The sequence below is a fragment of the Tachypleus tridentatus genome, chromosome 1 (genome assembly GCF_004210375.1).
Source record: "Tachypleus tridentatus isolate NWPU-2018 chromosome 1, ASM421037v1, whole genome shotgun sequence".
Taxonomy (NCBI): Eukaryota; Metazoa; Arthropoda; class Merostomata; order Xiphosura; family Limulidae; genus Tachypleus; species Tachypleus tridentatus.
In genome coordinates, this window is record NC_134825.1 from 88,139,446 (window position 1) to 88,166,129 (window position 26,684).

Here is a 26,684-nt window from a genome sequence, read left to right on the forward strand (position 1 = left end):
TGTCTTTGTAATATTTATATTATGAGTAATTTATGTTAAGTTCCTAACTTCAGAGAAGTGTGGTAAATTAGGGAAGGGAGAAGTTTTAGAAGACAAATGCCCAATTTTCATGCAAGGAGAGACTGAAGATTTATTTAAACATATCCTTATAAGTTTAAGGACTTAAAACTTGTATTAAAATGTTATTCATTTACTATTTTTTGATGTCCAATACACACACACACACACACGCACAAAAATAAAGTGCTCAACTTAAGATTTGAACGAAACTCTGTGAAAGAGTCATGACAGGTACATTTTGACTTGCTTGTTGGGAGAGGGTTAACGCTGGCTGAAATTAGAGTGAAGCAGTCATTAGAATTTGCTAATCTAATAATTGTCAGGTTTGTTAATTGGTTATCTTAAATTTAATAATCAATAATAATAATATTTAGAAACCATGATGTAATTTAGTTTATTTTCATTTTAGTAAGTCATAACATGAATCATGTAATCTTGAGTGAATTAATTGAAAATATTAAGTAATAATGGAATTTTTTTGAGTATTTGGGTAGTTAGAATAACTGAAAATAAAAATAATAGGAAACAATGTTGACTAAGTGTTTTACAACACTAACCAATATCCATAGATGATCAAATTTTAGTTGTCCAGGTTTAGCTGAAATAAGGTTTTAATGTATGACTGTTCAAAACACAGTTCATTCTCTATTTTTAGTGTAATGTTGAATTAGATTTTGTTGATTATTTTGCCATTCATAAAGATTCATGTAGTTTAACATTCCAACAAAATTGTTTTTAATTCTTGGATTTTTTTTGTCATGTTCACATTTCTTAGGGAATCTGGGAAGTTAATTAAAAGTACGTGTTGGATTGTATTCAAATCCTGTAGTGTCTTTTAAATAATTCAGATATTTTAATTTAAGTTGTATTTATTCTTTGTGTGTGTGCATTATGAACCAAATCTTATTTCATAAATAATCAAAACTTGTAATATAGCAAATTAAATGCACTTTACGGTGAATTGAGAAATATTAGCAAGCAATTTTTATTTATTAAGAATATTTTTTTTTACAATTAGGAAGCTAGGAAGAAAAACGACGAAGCAGAGTCTCAGTTGCATATTTTACAGGCTCAAATATCTGATTTGACCAATAAAAACAATGAGCAACGGAATGAAATAAATAATCTTATCCAACAGAATGAAACACTGTCTTCAGAGATTAGTTGTCTCCAAGAACAAAGTGCAGCTAAACAACAGGAATCCATGCAACAAAATGGAGAGCTTTATAATAAGGTACACAGATGACTTAAACACATACTTGATAATTTAAACACTTTATCTTTATAAATCCTAAGATGTTTAACTAGTTGATATAGCTTGTGTATATAAAATGCTTAGTTTGTAGATAGTTGATTTAATTTCCCAGCTGTAGCTGAAATTAAATTTTCAATGTATCAATTTGTTTTAAACACAGCATTTACACTGGTAATAGAGAAAGTACTGAATTTGTCTACGAGTTAAAAAGTGAAATAAAAGTGGTTAAAATTTAACTAGAATGTTATATTTTAGTTTTAATATATAGTCTTACAAGTCTTATCATAATTTAAGGAAACTATAAGAAGTAAGATTTGGACAGGTTTTATAATGCTAAAATTATACCAGAGTAATCTTCAAAAGAAATTGCATATGTATAACAGTTTAAAAGAATATCTTTACATGTGCTAACCAACTGTACTATAAGTATGTTAGGTGAAACAAATGTGTAACATATGTAAAAGAGAAGTTTAAAATTGTAAAACTAAGTTGCCAATTATGATTTGTACCAAAAATATACATATTAAAAAAAAGATAGTGAAGAATTTAAATAAAATTAAAACAAAAGAATATTAAAAAGTAACTAATTGAAAGTAAACAATAAGGGGAAAAACAAGAAAATATACTTATCAGTGCAACAGGCACTCTTTCTCATATGTGTAGATGTGGTTTTCTTAGGGATGTCCTATTTAAAATGGTATGTTAATCTTCTTAATATCTGCATTGTTGTCCTAATTTTGTCAAATGTTCTGTATCTTAAGTAGACCAGGAAAAAAAGAATGAATTATTCAAAAAACTAAATTTGGAAACATTCAAGAATGTTTTCTATTCAGAAGCATGAATTCTCATATGCAAAAAATAATGTGGTTTGTTTCAGGGAAATTAAGATCAGGAAACTATAAATATTTTTTGTAAGAATATTGTGTATACAAGTGTTACCTCAAGGTGTCTGGTAAAGTATAATAAAGTTTGTCAGTTATGCTTTTTGATGATATATTGTAATACGTGATAAAATGCAAATAAGTTTGAGCAAATAACTAAAAAATACCACAAGAAGTGGTTTGTCCAAACTAATGCAGACAAATATTTTATACATTGAGGGTGCCATAGTTATCTTTGGCAAACCAGGGAAGGTATTGAAATTACTACTTGGTCTGACAAGATTAACCCAAGAGAAGGTGGTATTTACTAGCTGCCTTCTCTCTACACTTTTACTGCAAAATTGAGGACAGCTAGCACAGACAGTCCTTGTAGTTTTGTATAAAACTCAACAAAGAAAAAAAAAAACTATGTTAACATGCCTAATCGGGTTTGAGATTATTACCAATTAGCTAGAAATTATTAACAGTTCCATAAAAATTACATTGCAGAATGATTAAGTAAAATTAGTTGCAAAAAATAAAAATATTAACTGTTACTGTGACCAGTGGCTCTGATAAGTCTATAGGCTTGTATTGCTGAAATCTGGGCTTCAATACCTGTCAGTATAGACATCCTATTTCATAGCTTGGTGCTTAGCAGAAATAATCAAAAGCTATTATGACATACAAAATAAATTAGTTATTACTCTGTATGATATGCAGAAGGTTTGTGAAATTTTAAATGCTAATAACTGTTTAGCTTAAAAATTATATTCTATGGAATCTTCTAAAATTAATAGTATTTAAGAAATAAACTTTCTTTTCATAGGCATGTATTAGGTACAGAATGTTTAAAATGTAGTCCATTGTAGAATTTGATTTATATAAATTAACTTTTTGAAGAAATCAGTTCCTTTTACAGAATTGTGCAGCCATAGGATTAAATAAATTTTACAGATCTAATTTTAAAATTAGACACAATGTAAAAATAATGGTAATGTTATTCTATCTGTTTGAAAAATTAAAATCCTAAGTAAAAGTACATAAAATGTAGAGCTTTTAGAAAATTGTAGTTTAATTTTAGTTTCTCTAAGTGTAACCACAAGTGAAGGAGAATTGTTATGAGTAAGATTAGGACAGCTTCAGTAATACTGAAATAAAGAATAATCTGCAAAAGAAATTACAAATTCTGATTATTCAGGTTGTAGAGAATAGGGTTATGACATTAATGATGAATTGATAACTCACTTTGGATAGTGTTCCTTATTATAAACCTAAGCCATTTTAAAAGTTGGCTATTATATTTGTTTATTCATATCCCATTCAAGAATCTGCATTTTGGAAGCTACTACTTTTGTTACTTCATTTGTAATCTATAGAGCTATAAATCTCTCCTCATTTTCCCCTCTGAGGGAGGTATTTCATTAATGGGGGACACAACCTGTTTTATTTTTTGTAATAGTCTATGAAGAAACTATAAATATTAATATAAGAATGTCATGTACATAATTACTGCTTCCAGATATTTAGTAAAATATTATAGTTTGTCAGTTAAACTACTTGCAGTTTTCCACATTATTTCTTCTAAACAATTTTTTTTAAATTTACTTATTTCAATAATTTGAATATATTATTTGTGATAACCATTGGTAGACAAACTCATTTCCCACTCCAGGAATTGGCTTTATAGACTTTGCTTTTTTAAAATGCCTCTAGTAGATCTTTTACTCATGTATTACAAATTGTTATCAATAGATGAAACACTTTGTTGTTGCTAATTGCAGTTTTAATAAAATGAAGCATATTTTCATGATAAAAAATGTTGTTTTGTTTCAGATGAATGAAGGTCAGCAAATGAATCAAATTGATTTAATAGAGCATCAGAAAATGTAAGTAGCTATCCAACAGTGATGGTGCATTTTTTATTACATCTGTTTTGTAACTGCAATTGTTTTGATTTTTAAGGTATTGCAATTCCTGTATTTTCTTTACTAATACAAGAATATTAGCTTATAACCATGTTACTTAGATGTTGTACAGTTATCATACTTGGTTATATTGAAATATAGCTTTGAATGAGTATGATTTCAGCATAAAGAAATTATAGCTGTAGTGTGAGGTTTAAGAGTACAATGAATTTAGAATTGTGATTTTTACAATTTTATGATTTGTAATTCAAATTCTGTGACTTATTAACTAATTACAAATTCCTTTGATTGCAGTATATTAATACATTATTAAATTTGCTATAGATCTTGAAAGCTTCTTACTCCTTCTGACATGTTTCAAGTGTCAAGCACACACTTCCATATTAAATTTCAAAAGTTAAGTAAAAATAAGATTTCCAATTATTTCAGTAATTGTTCACCTTTGTAACATTTAACATATTTGCCAAAAATAAAAAAAATAAGACTCTTGTCTCTAAACTAAACAGTTATTTTAATTTATCTGCCAATCCCAGAGCATAAATTTGTTTGCTAATGAATTGCAATCTTTTTTAACTAATTTAACAAGGAATATTGTTCATCATTTTTCTATGGTTTGCAGTTCAAGTAGTGACAACGTCACCTCCAAACCATAAAATAATTCAAGAAGGTGATAAGTAATAGTTTCTTTTCAATAAATAAGTTAGTGTATTCAAACTACAAATACAAAAAAATAAACAATCAGTAAAGTAAGTTACCAGAATGTTTTGCTATCACCTGTTGTTTAGTTAGATTTATAAAAAAAACTTAACTGATGGTCTCAAAGACAATTTCTACAGTGCTCAAAATGGTTACAGCAAAAAAAACGAATGTCCAAAGAATGGTAAAAAATTTTTGAGGCCACAGATTGTTGCCATGTCTCTTTAAACTTCCCATTAGGATTCTTTGTTCACCTCTATAGAATCTGCAAATAGCTTATCATAAAAGACAAACTTATTGCTGAAACATATTATCTACTCTACATTGAATTGCATAGTTTTTTTTTTTCTCTATTTAATGGTATCTAGCTGTTAGCTTGATTTGTTATTAGAGGTGAGCATCACATTGTGATATTTTAGAAGGGTGGCAGCAAAAGGCTGTGGTAATAAAACTACTAGTAGAAAAGGAAAATCATTATAAGAACAAGATATGAATCATGTTTTTAAAGGATGATAGATGTATAACTAAAACCGATGCTTTAGGACAGAAAGAAAAATAACTTGCTGTTTATAGGCAACTCTCCTGTGTTGTGCAGATATGAAAGTCGAAAAATTTATTTTACTTTGCAAAATACACTGAAAGAATACTCTAATGAAAAATACCACTTTTAGGATACTTTTGAGTAAAACAGTTTTTAGGTATGACATGCAAATGTTCTTTATCTAAAAGATGATCTTATAGTCTAGTTAACCCTCTAACCCTAGACATCCACTTCCTGTGCATTTTGCAAAGTTTGTGACTTACATTCAAAATTTATTAAACCACTTTTTGTTTGTTACAACAATTAGTATAGCATTCATATTTTAATAGTATCTAAGTTTTAATTTTATAAGGCCAATATATTTAAAAAATCTTGAATTTCCCCTACTGTGTGAAATGACCTATTTTCTCTAAGCATTCCCTCTTACATTTGCTGCCTATTCAATAATTACAAAAGTTAACATAAATTACTCGCTACAAAATTGTGTCTCTGACAAACCATAATTACTCAAAGCCTTCAATTTTATTTGGTTATAGGACCATTAAATAGAAATTTAAACCCCTCTTGCAACAGCCACCTATCACATTCTGTTAGGATTTGTTAATATTTCTCTCCTACATTTAATTCTGTATTATGTATAATTAATAGAAAGTAAAGTCTAGGTTTTCACTTATGAAATGATGTATTGTATTATTGTTTTCTGATCAGAGAATTCTCCATTTATTTGTTAGTACAAGCTTTGCTCCCATGGGAAATATAACATTTAACTTGAAGATATTTGTAATGGTTCTTATTGCATAGTTAGAAATCCAGAAAAATTGAGGTAGTTAGGGGAAATTCTCTGCTTTTGTATATTATTGTTCTATACTATTTGGTGCATTATTTAATTAAATGAAAATTCAGTGCATTACTGCTACTTGTATAACAAAGTAAGGTTAATCAACAGCAAAAACAAACCTAGGTAAATACTTTATTTCTAGTTTTTCATGTTTATTCTTTATTTTAACTAAAATGTTAAAATAGGCATCTTTATTGGATAATTAAGGTTAGGTTAGATAATACAAGAATATTTCATCAGGCAACATGTAAGCAGCTAAAGTAGTTCATGGGTAATATAATTTAATATAGCAATGTGAGTTTCACATTTTATAATTGCACAAATAATAGTTAAACAAGGTTGAAAAATAAATTTTGGTATAAACAGATGTAAAGAGTTTAAAGCAACTTGATAGATGAATGTAGTTTCATGTTACAATTTGAAGCCATTCTAGAAAGAAAAAAAGGTAATTTAGAGTTAAATTTTTTGTGTATGTGGTTATGAGATCTGTCAGATTGGCCAATCTGGTATGAAGTTTAGTGTAGAGAAAATAGGTAAAATACTAAGTTTTACTGAAAACAAACATTTATTTTAAAAGTTTTAGGAATTACAAAATGAAATTTTAGATTTTTGATATGCAAAAAGTATTTTAAATCTTAACATGAAAATTATTTTACATGAATTAGTCAAAAAGAGTACTTAATATATTCATGAACAAATTTTTCTTCAGTTTATTAAAAATGCTTCACTAAAAATGACTTTTTGTATGTGAAAGACAATGTTTTCTGTGAGTCTAACAAATTATTGGAAAATTTACATTCTGTATTAAAAGGTAATAGTAACCAAACTACAATGACTAAACTAAAGCATAGAGGTCACATGGTTTCCCAAATCAACCGAGCCCATCTTTAGAGTTGAGATGAAATAAATATTCCATGTTTTAGTGTATTTTTTCTTTTATTACTTAGATTTAATTGCCATCTTCCTAAATTTTTGTTCACAAATATTAAATTTCTAGGCTAGAGGAAAAGGATCAAGCTTTACAGCAGCTTGAGGATGAACTTAGCACACACAAAGAACAGTTGTTATCTCTAAGAGAAGAAATTGAAAATCAAAAGCAGAAAAATAATGTAAGTGTTTAAGTTTGAAGACTTAAAGTACTTTATTGTTTTATGGAAGATAACTTTTCTATCTTAGAATTTGTTGAATTATTTTGTGACCTTTTGTGTTCTTCTACTTCATATATTTGTGATAATCATGAATATTTTTAAATGATACGTGAATATTGTTATTTAGGTATAAAATGTCATTATTTTGAGTCTATATATGGACAAAAAAATTAATCAGTCTTAGTATAATCCTTTATGGAACTCTGGTCAGCTCTAAACATTTTTTTTTCACAAGAGCTTGGAAACTACACAACATAAATTATATAATAAATGTTGGTAAAGAGTAAAATAAAATACTAACTCATTTATGTTAATTTTTATATAGAATTTTTTTCAAAATATGGCCCATCCTACTTTTTAAGATTTTGTCTTGAGGCCTAATAGGCTAGACTCAACATGAGCAGTGTTACTTGTAATATTTTATTAAAGGTACATACCAATATGCCCTCTAATTTGTTCATTTCATGTATGGAATGGTTTTTTTTCACAATGAGATTACTCAGCAATACTGAGAATGTGCACAGCACTTGATTTGTTGTTGTGCAACTTAGAACACTGGTGCATATGCATTCTAGAAAGCTTTTGAAATTCAGAATTAAATTTCAAGGGCTTGAATAGGGGCCTTTTTTGCAAAAGTACTTGAATTTATATCACAGCAGAATATATTGGCATATCTAATTTTAATGCATGTTGCAGAGTTTAGCACAATAAATAGTCTTTCATTTCTTTGTAGTCTACATTCATATGCTGAATAAATAAATAGGAATTTTATAAATTTTCAATAGAATCTGATTAATTGTGATACTTTTTAGCTTCCAGAAAGTGCTTGAAAAACATTTTGAGAGCTTAGGAAGTGCTTGAAATTTATCTGAGCAATTCAGTGTGAACCATGTTTATTTGATGCAGAAAGGGTTTAAAATTTAGTTTTAACATTCATTTTTGATAACAAATATTAAAATAAACTGTTTGCATATACAACATTCTTAATATTAGGAGCTCAGAGAAAAGAACTGGAAGACTATGGAAGCATTACAGATTTCAGAACAAGCAGCTGAAGAAAAACTGAAGCAGTTACAAACAGAATCCACAGAAATGAATGATAGGTTAAGACAGGAGGGTGAAGAAAAGGTGAAACAGGCTGAACAGAGGCTACAAGAAAGACTTCAGCAAGTTGAGAAAGAGCAGGAAGAGAAATATCATCAGTTGGCAGAAGTAACAAGAATAAAAGAACATGATATAGAAGCAAAGGTTCAAAGTGCTTGTACAGAAGTGGAAGGAAGACTTCAGCAAGCACTGCAAGATGTTGATAGGTGGAAAACAGAAGCAGATAAAATAGAGAGTGAAAAATTAAAAGAAATTTGTAAATCAAAAGAGGTAAATTCCATTGTTTTTAAGAGTCAATCAGAATTTAAACTAAGATCAAATAATATTTAAAAGAAACATTACTTTAGTTTCTCTTCAATTTCTGTAATCTGTGTGACATCATTTGTTTAGTGTGTGTGTTTTCTTACAGTAAAACTACATCAGGATATCTGCTGACTGATTCATAGGCTTACCATTGTACTAGCCGGGAATGTGTTTGTTTAGTACTGGTTAAATTATGTATGAACACTACAAATGGAAGGATTTAGCAATACTCTGTGAAATTTAGATCTGTCAAGTGACATAACTTATTAGCAAATCAGAGCTTCTTTTAGCTATTCTTAGCAACTTTTTATTAATGGGTTTGTTGAATAACTGTTAACATGCTGCAATTATTATTGAGATTTGGAAGTTTGGGCTTGGAAGAAACTATTTGTTTATGCTTAGCAGAGTTTTCTACCTGTTTGAAAGTGATTAAATAGAGATACTCAAATTTTGCTCTTAATTCATGACAGCATAAAAATACTTTGGGAACTAATGTGGAAATTTTGGAGTAATACAACTTCTAACAGTGTGTATTTTGTCATGGCAGATAATTGTTTAATGGTTTTCAGGAAGCAAATCAGAGATTAAGAGAACAAGAAAATAAAGTTCAAGAGCTTCTCCAGAGGATATTTCCTAGTATAAAGATAGATAACCAGTTGGTATGTATTACAAGATATTGATTTTATGTGAACCTTTTTAATAGGATTCTATCTTCCAATATATTGTTTTTTATTACTAAATCTCAGAAGTTTGCAGGGAAGGTTGCAAAAATATTCCACAGTAGTAAAAATATATATATTAATGTATATATAATGTAAATATAAGATTTTTCATTATAATTGAAAAAATATATATTAGTTACCATTACAAATGCATGAAAACAAAAAATATTTATTTTTCAAACATTTATCATATATATTAACACGTTTTATGAAATTGAGTGATATAAATTTTCATTAACTGCTTGTAAACCTAGTGAGAAAAAAGTCCATACTTATAGCATTATATTTGTATATGTGCTTGTTTAAAATGATAATGGTAAGTGATATAAAATGAAACTTGTGTAAAGTTTGTTTGAGATAGAGCTTTCACTCATACCAGGAAACAAAATGGCTCAGACAATAAAGTGCTTCAATGCAGTATCTTGTAATGTGTTATGCTTGAAGTTTTCAATCAATCATATTTTAACTTCTGAAAATGTGTAACTCATCATATTAAATCAAATTAATATTATGATGGAATCTTTACATATGATATATACAGACATTACATAAAAATAGTTGTTTTAAAAACAAATGAGTAGAAAACAGAATAAAGGTGTTTTTAGTGTTAGCATTGTGTAATTCATCATGAACCTAATATAACTTACCATAAGTTTGTGCATTACTAGAAGTTGTATAATGCTGAATATTTTGGTTGGTCTTTGATAAATATCAATAAAATGTTGCTGTGTATTAATAAATTTTGTAGGATTTTAGTGAGTGGCTTTCATATTTTGAAAAAGAGGCCTTAGAGTGGTTATGTAAACTGAAAGAAACTAGTGAAGATCATGCTGAATGTAATGTGATGAAAGAAAAATTAGATGAAGTATCATCAAGGTTACAAAAGCTAGAGATGGAGAAACAGAAGATAGAAGTGCAAGCACAACATTATAAAACTGCATTAGCAGAAACAGTAAGTTGGAGATATTTTTTCAGCTACTACTCATGTTGGATTTTAGAGTTTGTTTTTATGTTAAGTATTACTTAATGTTTTTCATTATTCTTGAAACCAAAATTTGGCATTGCCTGGTGGTTAAAGTACTCAACTCCCAATCTGTGGGTTGTGAGTTTGAATCCATGTTCCACCAAACATGCCTGTCCTTTCAGTTGTTGAGGCAATCTAATGGGTTGGTCACTTTTATAATTCTTTTGTAAAAGAGTAGCTCAAATTTCTTCAAAGTTTTCCTCTATTTACTGAAACATACTGCAAAATATTCTAATGATTATTATAGCTTGATTCTTATATATTTGACTTTTACAAATCGGTTCTTTAGGTTTGTGTAACTTTTTTTTTTAATAAGGAAAGCATTCTAAACAAGTTGCAGAATAGTGTAGAAGGTGAAGAAAAGGTCTGGAGAGAAAAGTTGAATGCAAAGGATCAAGAACTTCAAAAGGTATGTGTTTGTGTGGAATAAGATGTATCATTTGATTGGAAAAGTTGCTTTCATGTAATAAAGAAGCAACAAAAATACAAATGATTAGACAAAGAAATGGTGAACTTTCTCCTTTTAATGAAATAATTATTTAGATCACTTGTAAGTTGTATTGGTGTAAGAACTGCTTTATAACTATGCATTTTTACAAATTACATAGAGATTGGCCAGTGAAAGAGACCAGTTTTTTAATTATTTTTCCCTCATTTCCAGAAATGATTATAAATATCTTGCTCAAAGATTGTGGAAATATCAAAATAGCTTATTTGTTGAAAATGTACCATTTAGAATATGCTACTGAGAACAGCAATTTCTTCATGCATTTGTTCCCTCAATTGTCTGAAAAAATTATTCTTTTTGGAGACATTGAAGGAAATGTGTGTTTATTTTAAATATCTTTAAGCTCATAATAGTATACATTTATTTGTACTTATATTTTGTTCTTCTATTGTTCTAACTCTTTCAACATGGATTCAGTCTGCATGACTGAATGTATGACCTCTTTGTACTTGTTTAGTCTTTTTTTTTTAAATTTAATATTTCTAACTTTCAATATAATGTGCATATCTTTACAAAATTTAGCAATGTTTCAGTTAATATGTTTTTAACAGGCAAAAAATCATTTTCTATAGAAGTATTTTTAATAAAATATTTATCCATGAATATATTGTATACATTTTGAATAGTCCATGTGCAAAGTAACTTTCATGTTAAAATTAAAAATACTTGTATCAGAAATCTCAAACTTCCTCTGTATAATTCCTAAGACCTCCTAAATGCATTTCAAACGTTTTTTTTGGTAAAACTTTATAGTTAATCCGTTCTTTTTCTCTATTCTGATTCAGAACAGAATCAATCAATTTGACCAACCTTGTAACCACAAAAATAAATCTAAATTTCTTTTCTTTCTACAACAACTACATATTGTAATATGAAATCACATTATTTTATCCTAAATAGCTCTAAGTTTGTAACAGTATACATCTATTTATAATTAAATTTTATTGTTTTATTGTTCTTTGAATTATGATTAAGTACTGCCTGTGCCATTATAAGTTTTAAATCACTTGGGACATGTGCAGCTCATGTTATGCTATCAGATTGATACCCACGAGCTACTGCAACTAGTACAAGCAGTTCACATGTGTCTAATGAAACATTTTTATTGTTTATTTTACTTAATGTTAACTAACCTAAAAAATATCCTTATTTGTACATTTTAGCCACTTTTATTATTCTACTTAAAATAAACATGAAAAAATGACAAATAAAATATTTTCTTTTTTTCTTGCTCTAAGTTGAAGAGAGTGAACCATGATTTTTTATACTGCTTTTAGTATTCTAATTAATAATCTTTAATTAAATAATGCTCCAAACAATACAGACTTATAACATGCAAAAAGTAGACAAATTTCCTTACCTCTCAAAAATTTTATAGCTTTCCAGCTCTGCTATAGTTCACATACAGATTCATCCAAGCTAATTCTTAACTTTCTCACTGGGATGATATTTGTACTCTGAACAAAATTGACATTTAACTGTTCAGAACATGTTATAAAATGCATCATTTGATAGATGAAAACCTTGGGTTTCTATTGGTTATAAACAATATATAATTAAATGGGAGATTGAACTATTAATGAAAGAGATGATGTGACAGGTGCAAGTAGGAGTAGAGGTCTGATTTTCTTTAATTGATAGCTTTGTAACCAAACAGAGTCGAAGGCTATAATAAATGGGGTATATTTGAGCAATGAAGATTTTATAGAGTAATTTGTTTGGTTTCATGCTTTTTTGAGAAGTGGTGGATAAAATGGGGATGATGACATAACATACTAAGAGAAATTGTTGTGTATCACACTAGGGGGAATTCAGGATCTTAAAAAAAATTCCCTTGTAGAATTTATAACTTAAAACTTGTATACTGTTAAAATATTATTAGCTGAGATTTTATGTTATTGTAATTGACAAAACAGAGTAGTTTAATAAAATTTTGAAAGTGAGATACTAAAACATTGCCTTTTAAAGAATACCCAGGATAATAGGATTGAATTATGTTTAATTACTATTCATGCCATTATTAGTTGTAAATCACTTGGAAGACATGCAGCTCACATTATTCTATTGAATTACATTATGCATTAGCTTCTTATAACTGTACCTCATTAAAAAGTTTTATTATATTAGCATTATTTATTTTACGTAATTTAACCTTAGTTAACCTAAAACATTTCCCATTTTTACATTTTAATCACTTTTAGAGCAATAAATAAAGAACACACTGGGTTTTTGCTATCAGTTTTCAATCACACTTAACCCTACTTTTTATATTAATGATTCTGCTGCATTAAAATGTTTTATTTATTGTATTTCCTGCAGTCGAAGACACTTTTTTTCCTCAGAATAAGCCTAAAAATTTACCTTGCATCTTCCAAGCTAAAAGTTATGTTGCTTCTAGGCCTAAACCTAAGCCTAAGGAAGCATTTTGATTCCAGGCAGTAATTCAAGCCTCTCTGTATGACTCAGAATGAAATGTATGAATTACTTAGTATTAAATAAATAAACAAGAACAGGTCACTGTACATATGGTGCTGTAATACTGGCACTCTTTTTTTTAATTCTCAGGCTTAGAATAACATTATTACTGATATTACAGATATTCTAGTGGTACACACTTACAAAAAATAGATATGATAAGCATATAGCTCATAAAGAACGAGAAGTAGGCAAGAGGATTTATGTATTGTAAGTCACTAAACAATCAATGAAACATCTTGGAAAGATAGATAGTGCTGCTACCTTATTCTTATGTTTATCGTTTTCAAAATTTAGCTAATCAAAATGGGGGGGAGTCTTTGAGTCAAGAAATATGGTAATTAAGTAATGTTCCAAAGAACATGGAACAATAACATGCTAAAAGTAGAATATGCCCCATACCTATCACAATTTTCTAGCCTTCTGGCTGCAGTTAGAGCCATTAGAAACTTTGCTAAATTCATTAGTGTGTTTGCTGTAGGAATAAAGCTTGAATTGGAGGTTAAACTAACAGCTTCCTGTACAGAAGACAATATAATATGGTACATCACTTGATAGTGTAAAAGTTTGGCTTTCTATTGGTTATAAATAATATGGTAGTGAATGTCTGAGAGAACTATTGGTAAGCAGAATTTGATTTTTCTGTTGGTGTGGTTCAGTAGTCAAATAAGAATGAAGACAAAATTTTGCTTTGCCTGAGTAATGACATTATAATGAGTAATTTATATTAGATTTGGTACCCCTTGAAAGGGTGATAAATAAATTATAAAAAAGGAGATACCTAGAGATAGCACATTTCACAATTATACTAAGGAAAATTCAAGAGTTGTTTTTGTATTCTTTTATAAAATTAATAACTTAACACTTGCATATTATTGAAATTAGGATAATTCGCTACATTTTTATGCTATACTTATTGATATACATAAGAAAGTAGTTTGATCAAGATTTCAATGAAACTCACTAAAACTTATATGAACATGAAAGGATGCTTGTGGTGAGAGGGTTAAAGAACTAGTCTATTTAATGCTTTCTAGGTTTGTATCTCAGTGAATCAACTATTACCTATAGCTTTTTTATTCCTTTTTTTTCCTGTACATATGAAGTAACATTTCTATTTATATTGTGTTGTATAGGCACTTAAAGAAAAAAGAAAGGTTAACAGAAGAAAAACAGACTCTTGAAAACAGTCTTCAAAAACTAGAGGGTTTTGAAGAGGTAAGCATTGTATTGGTAACAATCTGCACACTTCAGGTAATATACTTGTATGTAAATGTCTTGAATTATGATTTGCTTTGCTGACTAACTTAGATTGTGAAATTTATTTTGTACTTTTGATTATGAATGTGAGCTTGTGTTCCTTTTAATGCAGATATTTGAGCTGTGCATGTTGTGTTCATTTTAATAAAGCAGAAATTTCATGGAATTATAATGCTAAATTACAGACCAAAAATTCAATTCAACATAATTTAAGTTTAACAAAGATTTTTTTTTTTAATTATCAAAAGAAATGAAAACAAAGTCCTGTTTTTCAGCTAAATTAGTTGTGCAAATGCAGTCCTTCAAACGGTATGTGACTTGTTAAAAGCCCTTTGAACTTATTACAGTTACCTGAAGTACCTTTCATTGTTTTAACATCATGGAATTGTTTCAGTACATTTAAGAAATAATATGTTTGCCTCTGGAATATTAACTTGATAAACATTTCTATCAATAAAACATTTCTTTGTTTAAGGTGGTATTAACTTCTCTTAAGTGAAATTTGAGATTATTTGTACCTCTCTTAAAATGTTGGAACAACAGTAAATGTATTGTTTATAATATACCACCTTAAATACTAGTGTTTTAGTACAATTAAAATCCTGTTATTGCTTTTTTTTAAGGCAGATGTTGCTGCTGCTCTTAATGATTTGAAAAAAAGGAAAGCTTCTCCATTTGATATGTTTCTAGAATCTTTTTTTTTTCTCTTCACTTGCAAATACCATTGGATTTGGTTTGACAGCTCCCCTCTTTATAGTTCCAAATGTTTTAACTAGTTTTAAAAAAACAGTTACAAAATTGTGTAATATGTAAGCAAAACACCATTTTTAATGCATAGAGGTTGATAAGAGGTTGTGTAATTACAGTAAGCTTACCAGAAATTAAATTTTATTCCTGTATAATTTTTTTTATAGTGGTTTAGATTTATAAGATAAACTTCATATTTTTGTGCAATATAAGCCATATTAAAAATGACAAAGGACATGTTGAAAGGTCATAAATAAGGCTGTGAGTTGTCCATGTCTCTTTTATTTTATGATGGATAATTGGAATATTATGAGAATGTATTTCTTGTACTCCAGATCCTAATCATAAGTTTCAAGTACTTCAACTATGACAAGTAATATGTAATACCAACATTTCTTGGAGGTGTTTCTTAATTCATTTTGTTTTGTGCTCATAAAAGCAGCTTCTGATGAGCAAAAGACATTTGGATGTCAAAATTTCAAGTAATGGAAATTCTAAAACCTTCAGAATGTTAAGAAATTCTTATAAATTAGCTTATGTTTCTAAAATTTAAACTTCTGTTTTTCTTCCACTTTTGGAGGATTTTAAATGCAAGTTTGAATACTTTGTTTTGGTTATAGTCACTTCAAGAGTAACTTAAGTTGTGTATGTATTGACATAGTAAAAGAGACCTGAAGGTTCAATAAATTTTGATGTGATACTTATTTAAAACAATTTTATAATCACAGTGTTCTTTGCATAGTAGAGCTATACACGTGCATTCCAACAGTCTGTGATATTAACCTGTCTATGGTGGTGGGAATTTTTATAACCTGACACGTCTATATGTTCTGTTACAGGCAACTTCTGAGGTATGTGGAGTGAAATTTGCCTTTAGTTGCATAGAAAAGACTCTTCCTAATATATTAAATGAGGTATGCTGCTTATTCAGAATATGAAAAGTTTTATGGCATGCCAGAGCCTAACACCCAATATGACTCTGAGTATCTAGCTTGAAATTCTCAGGTTTCTGGTTCTTTCTCTTTCTCTCACCCTCTGCTATGCAGGTGGCTGTCATAACAGATCATGTAAAGAAAGTGATATTTTGATTGTGCATAGTGTATTTTAAAGTTTCTTTCATTGAAAGGCAGAATTTTGATGCAAAAGTCTTAAAAATATGCATTGCACTAGTTACGAGCTGTTCATTAGTTTAATGAAATCTCTCCGTATTATTTACTACGTTAACTTGGATTGTATTTAGTTGTATGTAAGTAAAAAAGGGGGGGATTGAGCAACAAGTTTTACAAAATTATTACTGGAATGTTGATGTATTACTTGGTTGAAGAATTTGTACATTTTCTACTGTTGAGATTGTTTGTCTTAAACTTATAACATTTACTTAAATTGAACAACAGTTTGATATCTGTACATTATTTTGGGATTGAAATGTGTGTGAGTTTATGAAATTCCAGAAAGTTTATGTATGCTTGACTATAGAAACATTGGATTAATTCAACTTCTTCAGAGACATTCTGAAAAAAACTGAAAGCATTTAAAAACTATGATTATTATTTTATTAGGTATTCATACCTTTTGGTTAAGTATTTAACTTTTTGCTGTTGATACCAAGCAAGAAAGCTTATTCCTTTTGCTGGTAGTTTTAATTCTCTGTAACTTGTGGTCTGCTCAATTCACACACGTGACTATTCTCCACACACATCACTGTACACATAATTACTCCTTATAAATTCATAATGGCTGGATTTATCTAGTTGCATATCCCTCAGTGTTAAACCTGTTTTAGATATTGAAACCTCAGTAGCTTGGAATAGAAAAGAAATTCCCCACTGTAGTTAAACTTCATAGATAAAAAATGATTTTCATTAACCAACTTTATTTACATTGTTTTTTGTTGACCTTTATTAGTAAGAAATAACTGAATAGTAATTATAGAATCATAAGTTAATACTGATTTATACTTATTTAAATAGTGGATTTTTTCACACTTCACATTTATTAATGGGGTCATTTTATCATTGGACAGTCCCTTATTCTTTATTTTGCCTTTCCAATAATCAAACATTCTTTGCTCATTTATCACACCCATTGTTTGTTTAATTGCAGGAATAGTTTTACAAATCTAAAGCAACCTCAATGTTGGAGACATCCTAATTTTTTTATTTTTAACAGTAGAAAATAGTTAATAGTGAATAGGTAATTTGTTGATAACATCACTTAACAAAATTTGAAATTACATGATCAAAATATGCTTAAAGAATTTAGTTTTGGCAAACTTATCTTTGAGAAAATTAGACCTCATAATATCATATTGGCAAGTTAAGAGTAGCTGTATGCAGTAGGTTGCCTTTATTTAGAAGGATAAGAGTTGTCAGATTTGGGCAGTTTATAAGCAATGAACCTTTATGAGCAGCCATACCTACTGACTCCATAAAATCAATGTATAAGTTGCATGGAGCCGGGTTTTGTTGTATTCAAGTTATTGTCATGGTACTGTGTTGTGTACTACATTCAGAGTAATGTTAATCCACAGAAAGTAGTAGTAATAATGTGAGTTGACCCTTTATATTCAGTGCCCTTGGCCATAAGAGCTCATTTTCATAGTGTTTTTTTTTATTATTATTGCTATCAAATGTTTTTCCATTTATACTTGCAGATTAAATTCAAAACAAACTTGTGATCAAAGGTTGTGATCATTTTATTACCTGATATGAAACTGACAGAAAGCATTAGGTACTTAGTATTCACTTTCACTATAATCAACCTTTTTCTTTAGTTAAACTAATTGATTATTGTATCATACTTGCAGGTTTAATTTCAACTTTGTAAAGTTATAAAATCCTTTGTTTCAAATTTCATTGAAATATACATGTAGTTAAGAAATTTGACTTTTATTTGAAAGTTTACCACTAGCAATAAACATCTAGCTTAATGTGAGGTTCTTTTCCAAATAAAAACATGAATTTCAGAGAAGAAAAGTTGACTGAGAGGCATAATTTATTCTTTTATTTACTGCTTCTAATGTTACAATAAATAGTGTACCTCGAAATTAAACAAATTGCTAGAATTTTATCACTGTATAAGGTCAGTTTATTTACTTTGCTCTCAAAGTAGCACTAATGAGCAATGAATTCAAAAAAACTAATGTACCTTAGAAGTAGTGAATCAAACAATAGATTAAGCCTATATATCACATTTCATTGACTGAAATTTACTCTTTGGTGAGAAAAATTTATTCACAAACAAATCAGTAACCAGTTAGTCCAGTGAAATAATTAGTTGTGATGATATGTCATGTTATCTGTAAACCTAAAGTAATTTGGGTCATCAGTAGTGTTTTAGTTACTAATGGTGAAAATAACTGTATATCAAAATGAAATGAAACTTGTTCACAACTGTATAAATTACATCTGTGTGTGTGATAAAAGCAAAATGAAATACAAAAACTTTAAAACATTCTGTAAAAATGAGTATTTTTACTGATAAATGTTTGTGTAAGAAATATTAATATATTGATAATTGTAAAACAAAAACAGTAAGTGGATTAAAATAGTTAAAATAATGTATGGGAAAATTTCTTTTTGTGACTAACTTGTATATTTAATTGGACAAACTACTGACACAAAAGAGTTTGGTCAAACTGATAAGCTGGATCTAATTTATATCAAACTGAACAATGTGCAAGTCAGTGGGTAGAATTTGTTATTCAAATGAATTACTTAAATTCTTAGTGTGGTGAATATAATGAAGTTCTTTACCAAAAACAACAAAGAGTAAAACATTATCTTTGGTAATGTACTGAAGATTTCTGAAATTATGCAACTTTTTACAAAGTTTTTACCTCTGAAGGTGAGTTTATAAAGCAGTGTTTTGACTAATTTGAAGAAATGCTCTGGATAAGGAAACATCTGCTTAAATGTGATACTGAAACACAATCTCAAACAGAAACTTAGTTATGTACATTCAATTTTTTTATTTTGCCTCTGCATGCTTGGGTTTAACAGTATACAGTTTATATGCAGCTCATTTCTCTGAAGGTTATTTTGCATGCACAAGAGGTTTTATTTTGCTGTTGTGTAAAAACCAAAAATGCATGCTTAAAGAAAATTTTACTATTAACTTTTGGCATGAAAGACTTGTTCTGCTCATTTTTATAGTATTGTTGCATGCTGTGGTTAATTTTATTTCCCAGAAATATTCCCAAAGGAAATTTTGACTTTTTTTTAACTAGAACATTAATTATTTTTTTAATTAGAAACTTGTTACATTTTGTCTATATAATTATGCTAACATTGTATTTTGGTATTTTTTTTATTTACTTAAATTACAAAATCAAGTTATTTTTTCCACCAGTCTAATACTGATTGTTTAAATGAAATAAGCGGTTGTACAATTAAATAAAAAATACATTAGTTTTAAAATAATATAGAAATTACTTTACAATAAAAATAACTTAAGAAGTTACAGGTTTATACTTTCTTCATCCTAATGCACTATTTTGAACTTTTTGAAACTTCATAGTTGTAAGTAAACTGCTTTCTTGCTAATATGTTGGAGCTTTTTTACTTTGAATAGATAAATTTAATTTAAACTTAAGACTTGTATTTTCTTTTCTGAAAAAAAAGATATATAGCAATAAGAAAAAACTTAATTTTTTATATTTTTATTGCTATGTAATAAATTAACATATTTAATCTTAAGTTAACATACTTTGATGTGAAATCTTTCTTTACGGTAGAGCTCTGTATTTTAGTTGTAGTGAGATGGGTTTGATTCTCTGTGATAGTATATATTTCTCTGTATATGAAGCTGTGGTTATGTTACAAAAGTGGCAGTTGCTACTTTTGAATGTGTGGTAGAGCACTGCTGATTGGCTACCTTCTCTCAGTTCAGGTTCCCAAGTGGCACAGTTCTGTCTCTGGATGTCTAATGCTAGAAACCAGGTTTCAGTACCTGTAATGAACAGTGCAGAGGTGTCCTTTTGTATGTAGCTTTATGCTTAACTGAAAACAGACAAACTTCTGGTTAGTGGTTCAAAATAGGGCTCATGGCAGATAGCTGTATTACCTATGCTATGAAGACAACTTAAATCTGGCTTAACACATTTACTTCAACTTTGGAGATCACTACCTGTTCTAGGTGCCATTGAGTTTGTTGTTGGTTTTATTTATTAAGAGCTTTTAATAATGCAAAATGGTGTCAGAGAGTGTTGATGGGAATGTATGTTTATTCAAATAATATCTGCACTATGAACTTCATCTACACTGCCACTAAAATTTTGAGTGCTGCATATATATATATATATAGTCATGGTGTTTTGGGTATCTTTTATGTTTTGAATGTACAGAAGGATGGATTATAGTTGTAAGAATATCACATTTGAATATATCCCATGTGAATCAACAACCCTAAAAATCTTTCAGCTTGTCAATAGTAATATCCTGTTATTGTGTAATGTGTAAATTTTTAGAGGTTATTTAGCATATGCATTGGTTTTAATAATTCAAAGTTTGTAAAACTCCCCATTAGCATAAAAAGAGAAAAAACTGAATGAAATGTCTACTTTTAACCTGGGAGTTCCAGTAAATTGTAATACTTTTTTATGTTTGCATCATCATTCCATGTAGCCATACCAGGATCTGTTGGCTTGTTACTGTTACTAAGCCTAGCAATGTTAGGCACAGTGTCTTTGTTTTCAACTGATAATTCATTCAGTAGTTTGAAGGAATTTATCCTCATTTTAATGTCACTGTCTTCAGTTGGGAAATACTTGTACTCACTTTCTAAGAAAGATAAGCTGTCAAAGTTGAGTAATAAATTTAGTAATTCTTGACTATCAGAGTTTCAGTGGAGGCTTCAAATTATTTTCATAACACAGCTTTGAAGGAGTTTCTATCCATTCTATAAAAGCCAATCAGAAAATACATTTAAAATAGATTTACAGCTAAACAAAGCGTGTGAAAGGAGACTTGTGCATGTGCCATCATAGCAGAACAAACTTCTAATGCTTTCTGACTCAAATAAAATACATTTGTCTTATTTTTATTTTTAGTTGATTCACATGTGTGTCTGCAGTATGGGCTAATGCACCTTTGGATGCACACTTGTGTCCATTGACAGTGAACATTTTGAACTTACTATTTAAGGACATTAGTGTTTTTTGGTTGTGCCTGGTTATTTTTGTTTAGAATATTAGGTACAAGTATTTAATTGTTGTTTATTATAAGTAATTATTTTTCTCTTTTTTTTTTTTTTTGTAAAGGTCTTAGTATCACTTGTGTCTATGAAATGTACAACAGTATAATCTGAATGAGTTTTCATTTTATATTTTTTATTTGTGTTTGGAGATTGAACTGAAGCTATAGCTGTCATTATCATATGCATTTCTAAAACATTGAAACATTTTTATTTTTTTTAGATGCAAGCCAAGCTTTTTGAATTGCAGTCAAAACTCCAAGGAGAAGAGAATGAAAGGAAATTATTAGAACAAAAATATGAAGAAGTATGTTATTTTTATGCTTGAATATCTTTTTTGCTATTGTGTAACAGAAGAATAGATTACACAACAATGAACCTCTTGTACTTATGGTAAAGCTTAAGTGATTGGATTACATTATTGATAGTTGTTGGCATATATTATCAAGTAAGTCTTTATATTAATTAGCAATTTTACTACTAGATAGTAATTATACAAACTAGTGGTTTGATGCCATCTTAATAAAAACCATATAAATTGCTTGTGGTAGTATTGACTAGGACTACATTCTAAATCTTTTTATTTGAAAGACTGGTTGGCTACCCACTTGTCTGGGATCTCCTTGCTTCTGGATAAGTTAACAAAAATGTAGGTTAATATACCAAACAACCTTGTTTGTTAAAAGTGCATTATCATTTAGAATATGTACTCTGAATTGTTGGTTTATAAATACATGTATTAGAAGATCAAGGTTATTAGAAATAGGAATGGATTTTATAACTTTTTTTACATTGCATATATTTTAAAAAATGCGTTACTTTCTTGGCACTACATGTTCGTAGTTACGGTAAGGGATATTTTTAAGATGTATTAATATAAAGGAAGGACAGTATCATACTTAGTTTTATTTTTAAGTTTTATAAGAATAAAATTCTGCTTTTATGTCCAGGTTTCCAGAAATGCCCAAAACTTGCAAGAAAAATTAGATATTAAAGATAAGGAAATTGAGGAGTTGCAGAAGGAGAAAGATGCTGTTGAATCAATTACAAAAGTAAGTGGAATTAACACAGTGTATTCCAGGATGGTCAGGTTGATTGATTTTGTAACTGTGAAACTATACACATTATAATTGAAGGTAGTAAGCATATTTTCGTAAGTCTGGTGTTTTGGTAAGGTATTTTTACTAAAGATTTATCATTGAGTTCATGAAACCTTTACTGAGTCAGTCTGGGTGAAAGATTATTTTTCGTTTTAACAATAAAAATAATTTTTCATCTGGGTTTTCATATTTTATTTGCTTAATCTTTCAGAATTTCTAACTTATTATTAACCATCTCTGTGCAAGTGTCCTTTACTGTGTATGTTATGAGGGTTACTAAAACAATTGAAAATTGAATTAAATGACTGTTTAAATTATACTGATTAGTATAGCATTGGTATAATGTATATTAGTATAGCAATTATATAGTATCGTACCTAATAATCCATATTTTGCTAATAGTTAAATTTTCAGCTCTTAATTTTATAGGGCAATATTTTAAATTCTGAATTTCCTTTAATGTAAAAAATGTGACACTGTCTCTAATTTATTCACCACCAATGCAAGAAGTGTAAGTTTTAACATAAATTAGTTATTATAATATAAATACTGCTGGAGCAAAGTTGATTTCTTTATGCCATTCTATCCTGTTTGTTCACAAAGCTATAAACTAAAAAATTAGACCCATTTGCTATGCTTACCTGTCACATCCTCTTATATAAATGATCAGAAATTCTCTTTGTTTTATATTATATTATGTATAATTAATAGAACACCAAAGTTTTAATATATATATATAAAATGGCATACTCTAGTACGTTGGTTTTTGTACAGGACATTGTCCAGATTTTAATTGAATTTGAAACGTTTTCCCACAGGAATCACATTGATCTGAATATTTAAAGACTTGTCATACAGTTAGAAAGTCAGAAAAAATGATGATAATTATTGTACTTTGTTTCTTTTTTGTATGTTATGTATGTTTCTGTGTTATGTGCATTAGTTATTTCATTTAGTGTAGTAGTATCATTAGTTTGAAAAGTAGGTTAGTTTTCATTGACAGTAAACAGCAAACAAGACCTAGATAAATACTATATTTTTTCATATGTATTCTTTATTTATCATAAAGTACATAAATGTCAAAATTATAAAACTTGTTAGATTAAGTAGGATAATTAAAAAATGGTAAATTCTTCATGGGGTATGCTCATAAGCAGCTTGTGCATGTCATAATTTAATACAGTAACATGAACTGCACATTTTTCAAGAGATTTGCAACTTGTATGGTAGAACTATCAGCTAGACACTGGTCAAAGGGCCATAAAATTAAATGTATGCTGTTACGAGCTTCAATTCTATCAGCAAGGATGTACCAACCTCATAATAATTTTCATGTTATCACTTTTAAATCAGTAAATGTATCTTTACAATGTTTTGCAGATTATCAGTAAACAAGACTTTTGTTTCCAAGAATGTAAAACAGACCTTTACAAAATGAGATGTCTTGACTGTGTTTTTGTGGACTAATATTTTGTAAAATAGTCGCATTTCAATTATAATGCATTTTATATATATACATTATTGCAATTTACAAATAATTTATTATTTTTCTTTAAACATAGAACAGTAAAGGAAGAAGTAAAGTGAACAATTCTAGATGTGAACTTTGTTGCTATGTGTCATTTGTTGATAAGCCTTATTAAATTTCTTTTTTTTTTTTTTTAGGTTTTATATATACATTTTGAAATAACCAAAAATTGTAAATTGCTATATCAGTACCCAAATACTTCAGAGAGTTTGTGAAAGCTACCAGGAGGACATTCAGAGCTTTTGTTTCTTTTACTCATTGTGTGAAGTAGATGTGTGTGATCAAATATTTTCAAAATTGAAGAGGTTGGAGGAAGGCTGTCTTGGCTGTTTCAATAAATTTACTAATATCTCAGAAATATAAGTTGATGCATAATACTAAAATTTGAATTATATATATATTTTTCAGTAGAATGTTGAAAGTTAGTCAACGAATGTGATAACCTGGCCTCAACTCTTGTCGATAGGATAAAGCTAATTAGCATAAACAATTGTAGTTTCATGTTATAATTTGCAGTTCTTCTAGAAAGAAATAGAGGTAATTTAGATTTTAAATTTCTTGTGGTTGTTACCAAGTCAGTCAAAATTAACTGAATTGTAGTTTAAATTGAAAAAAATAATTAAAAAAGTATAAAATTATATTGAAAAATGTTTATTTATTGAGGAGGTTTATGTGAAATTTTACAATTTTCAGATAATATTTTTAATCTTAACATAGAACTAACTTTACACTCTTCATATATTCACAGACAAAGTTGTAGTAAAAATACTTCATTAAACACTTATTTTTCATCTAAACATTGTTGGAAAGGATTACTAGAATGGTGTCTGGGATGGAGGGGTTATGATATGAGGAGAGTCTGAGATCTCAAATTGTTTTCTCTTGAGAAAACAGCAGATAGCCCAATGTGGTTTTGCTATAAGAAAAAAACAAAAAAAATGCACAGATACACACATACAGACAGAGTTATGAAAAAGTGAAATGTAGTAATGTGTATGTTCATCCTTTCGGATGTCAAAATAGCTGTATATTCAACTCCTTATTAGTTAACATAATTTTATCATAAATAATATTGAAGCAATTCATGTGCTCGTTAAACAAGTAAGTCATTGTGAAAGTACATATTGTGTTAAGATCAAGATATATATTAGGTCGACATAAGCAGCACATAAGTAATTTTCATTTTTGATTATTTTATTTTGTCAAACTTGATTAAGTTGTAGGCTTTGAATATTAGTTGAGCAATAACTCAAGGTTGGTTCTGGTTACAGATTTTTTTTTCAGATAACATGAAGTTAATGGCTATAATTAGTGTAGTTATTTTGTTTCATCTTCATTGATTACATTCTTCTAATGATTTTGTATTCTGTAACTGAATTTTATCGTTGTTTTTTTTCATTGTAATCTTGGTGTTCAGTTTTACATTATTAAGATGCAGTTAACTTTGCTGTTACATGTGTGTTATGTTTAATATGTGTAATAAAGAACTGTGTATTACTTACCTAATTGTATGATCACCACTGTGTGGGAAGTATTAACATTTTAACTTACAAACAAGATTCATTGGCATTTGTGAAGGAATTGGAGCTGTCAAAGTCTCAGTTAGAAAAGGAAAGAAAAATTACCAAGGACTTGTCATCCAAAACAGTAAAGCTGGATTCACTGGTGAAGATAGGCCAAGATTCACTCAAGTATGAGCAAAATATCAGTAGAAAACTAGAAGAGGATCTGAAGACTAAGGAGGCAACAATCAGTCAACTTCAAGCCCAGCTACAAGCTTTAAAGGTGAATACAACAATAAAAGGTTTTCTGATTAATTACAGGTTAATGAGGCAGTTAATGCAGTGTAATGGTGAATGATACAACCACAGAAATAAATAACATTTAATGTTAGTTTTGATTACACACATTCTATCTAAAGCAGTTTTTACAATAAATACAGAACTGTTATTACAAATAATAATCATAAGAGAAACTTACATACTACAAAAATGGTTATAAGGACAATATGAAGACTTGGAGGACAGGAGGATTATTGTAAAAACGTATTGGTAAATGAACTTGGACTTAGACCCACTGTTGTCATACAGAAATTCCAAATTTGTGTGTCCCATTAGCTAAAAGTTTAAAGTTCATTCATAAGAGTTTTATACCCAATAGTATGGCAACTGTGTATGAAGGATAGAAGCACTAAGAGATGATACATGGTGGCCAGTTCTGTACACTTAAGTGACATTTGGGTTTGCTAATTTTGTTTGTTTTACAGCTACACATGCACACAAATGATCCATAAATGGAGTGGAATCATAATGTAGAATTTCTGAAGGAAAAACAGTTAACTTATGTGTTAATATAAAAACAAATATTTATAGTACTTCTGTAAGAGTTGTGTTTA

General features: G+C 28.7%; 1 protein-coding gene across 4 annotated transcripts in view; it reads left to right on the forward strand.

Moving 5' to 3' along the window:
- Nucleotides 1–26,684, forward strand: part of LOC143255080 (uncharacterized) — a 71,592-nt gene that overhangs the window by 33,865 nt on the left and 11,043 nt on the right. For 3 of the 4 annotated variants that reach the window (XM_076510193.1, XM_076510176.1, XM_076510202.1), the window contains 11 exons: nucleotides 1,079–1,294; nucleotides 4,012–4,064; nucleotides 7,176–7,287; nucleotides 8,320–8,700; nucleotides 9,303–9,392; nucleotides 10,204–10,407; nucleotides 10,796–10,888; nucleotides 14,599–14,680; nucleotides 21,885–21,968; nucleotides 22,612–22,713; nucleotides 25,868–26,074. In XM_076510193.1, the coding sequence (XP_076366308.1) occupies nucleotides 1,079–1,294; nucleotides 4,012–4,064; nucleotides 7,176–7,287; nucleotides 8,320–8,700; nucleotides 9,303–9,392; nucleotides 10,204–10,407; nucleotides 10,796–10,888; nucleotides 14,599–14,646 (1,197 nt within the window). In that variant the 3' untranslated portion in view covers nucleotides 14,647–14,680; nucleotides 21,885–21,968; nucleotides 22,612–22,713; nucleotides 25,868–26,074. Of the gene's footprint in view, nucleotides 1–1,078; nucleotides 1,295–4,011; nucleotides 4,065–7,175; nucleotides 7,288–8,319; nucleotides 8,701–9,302; nucleotides 9,393–10,203; nucleotides 10,408–10,795; nucleotides 10,889–14,598; nucleotides 14,681–16,308; nucleotides 16,384–21,884; nucleotides 21,969–22,611; nucleotides 22,714–25,867; nucleotides 26,075–26,684 lie in introns of all 4 variants that reach the window. The other variant, XM_076510185.1, reaches the window with a different exon arrangement.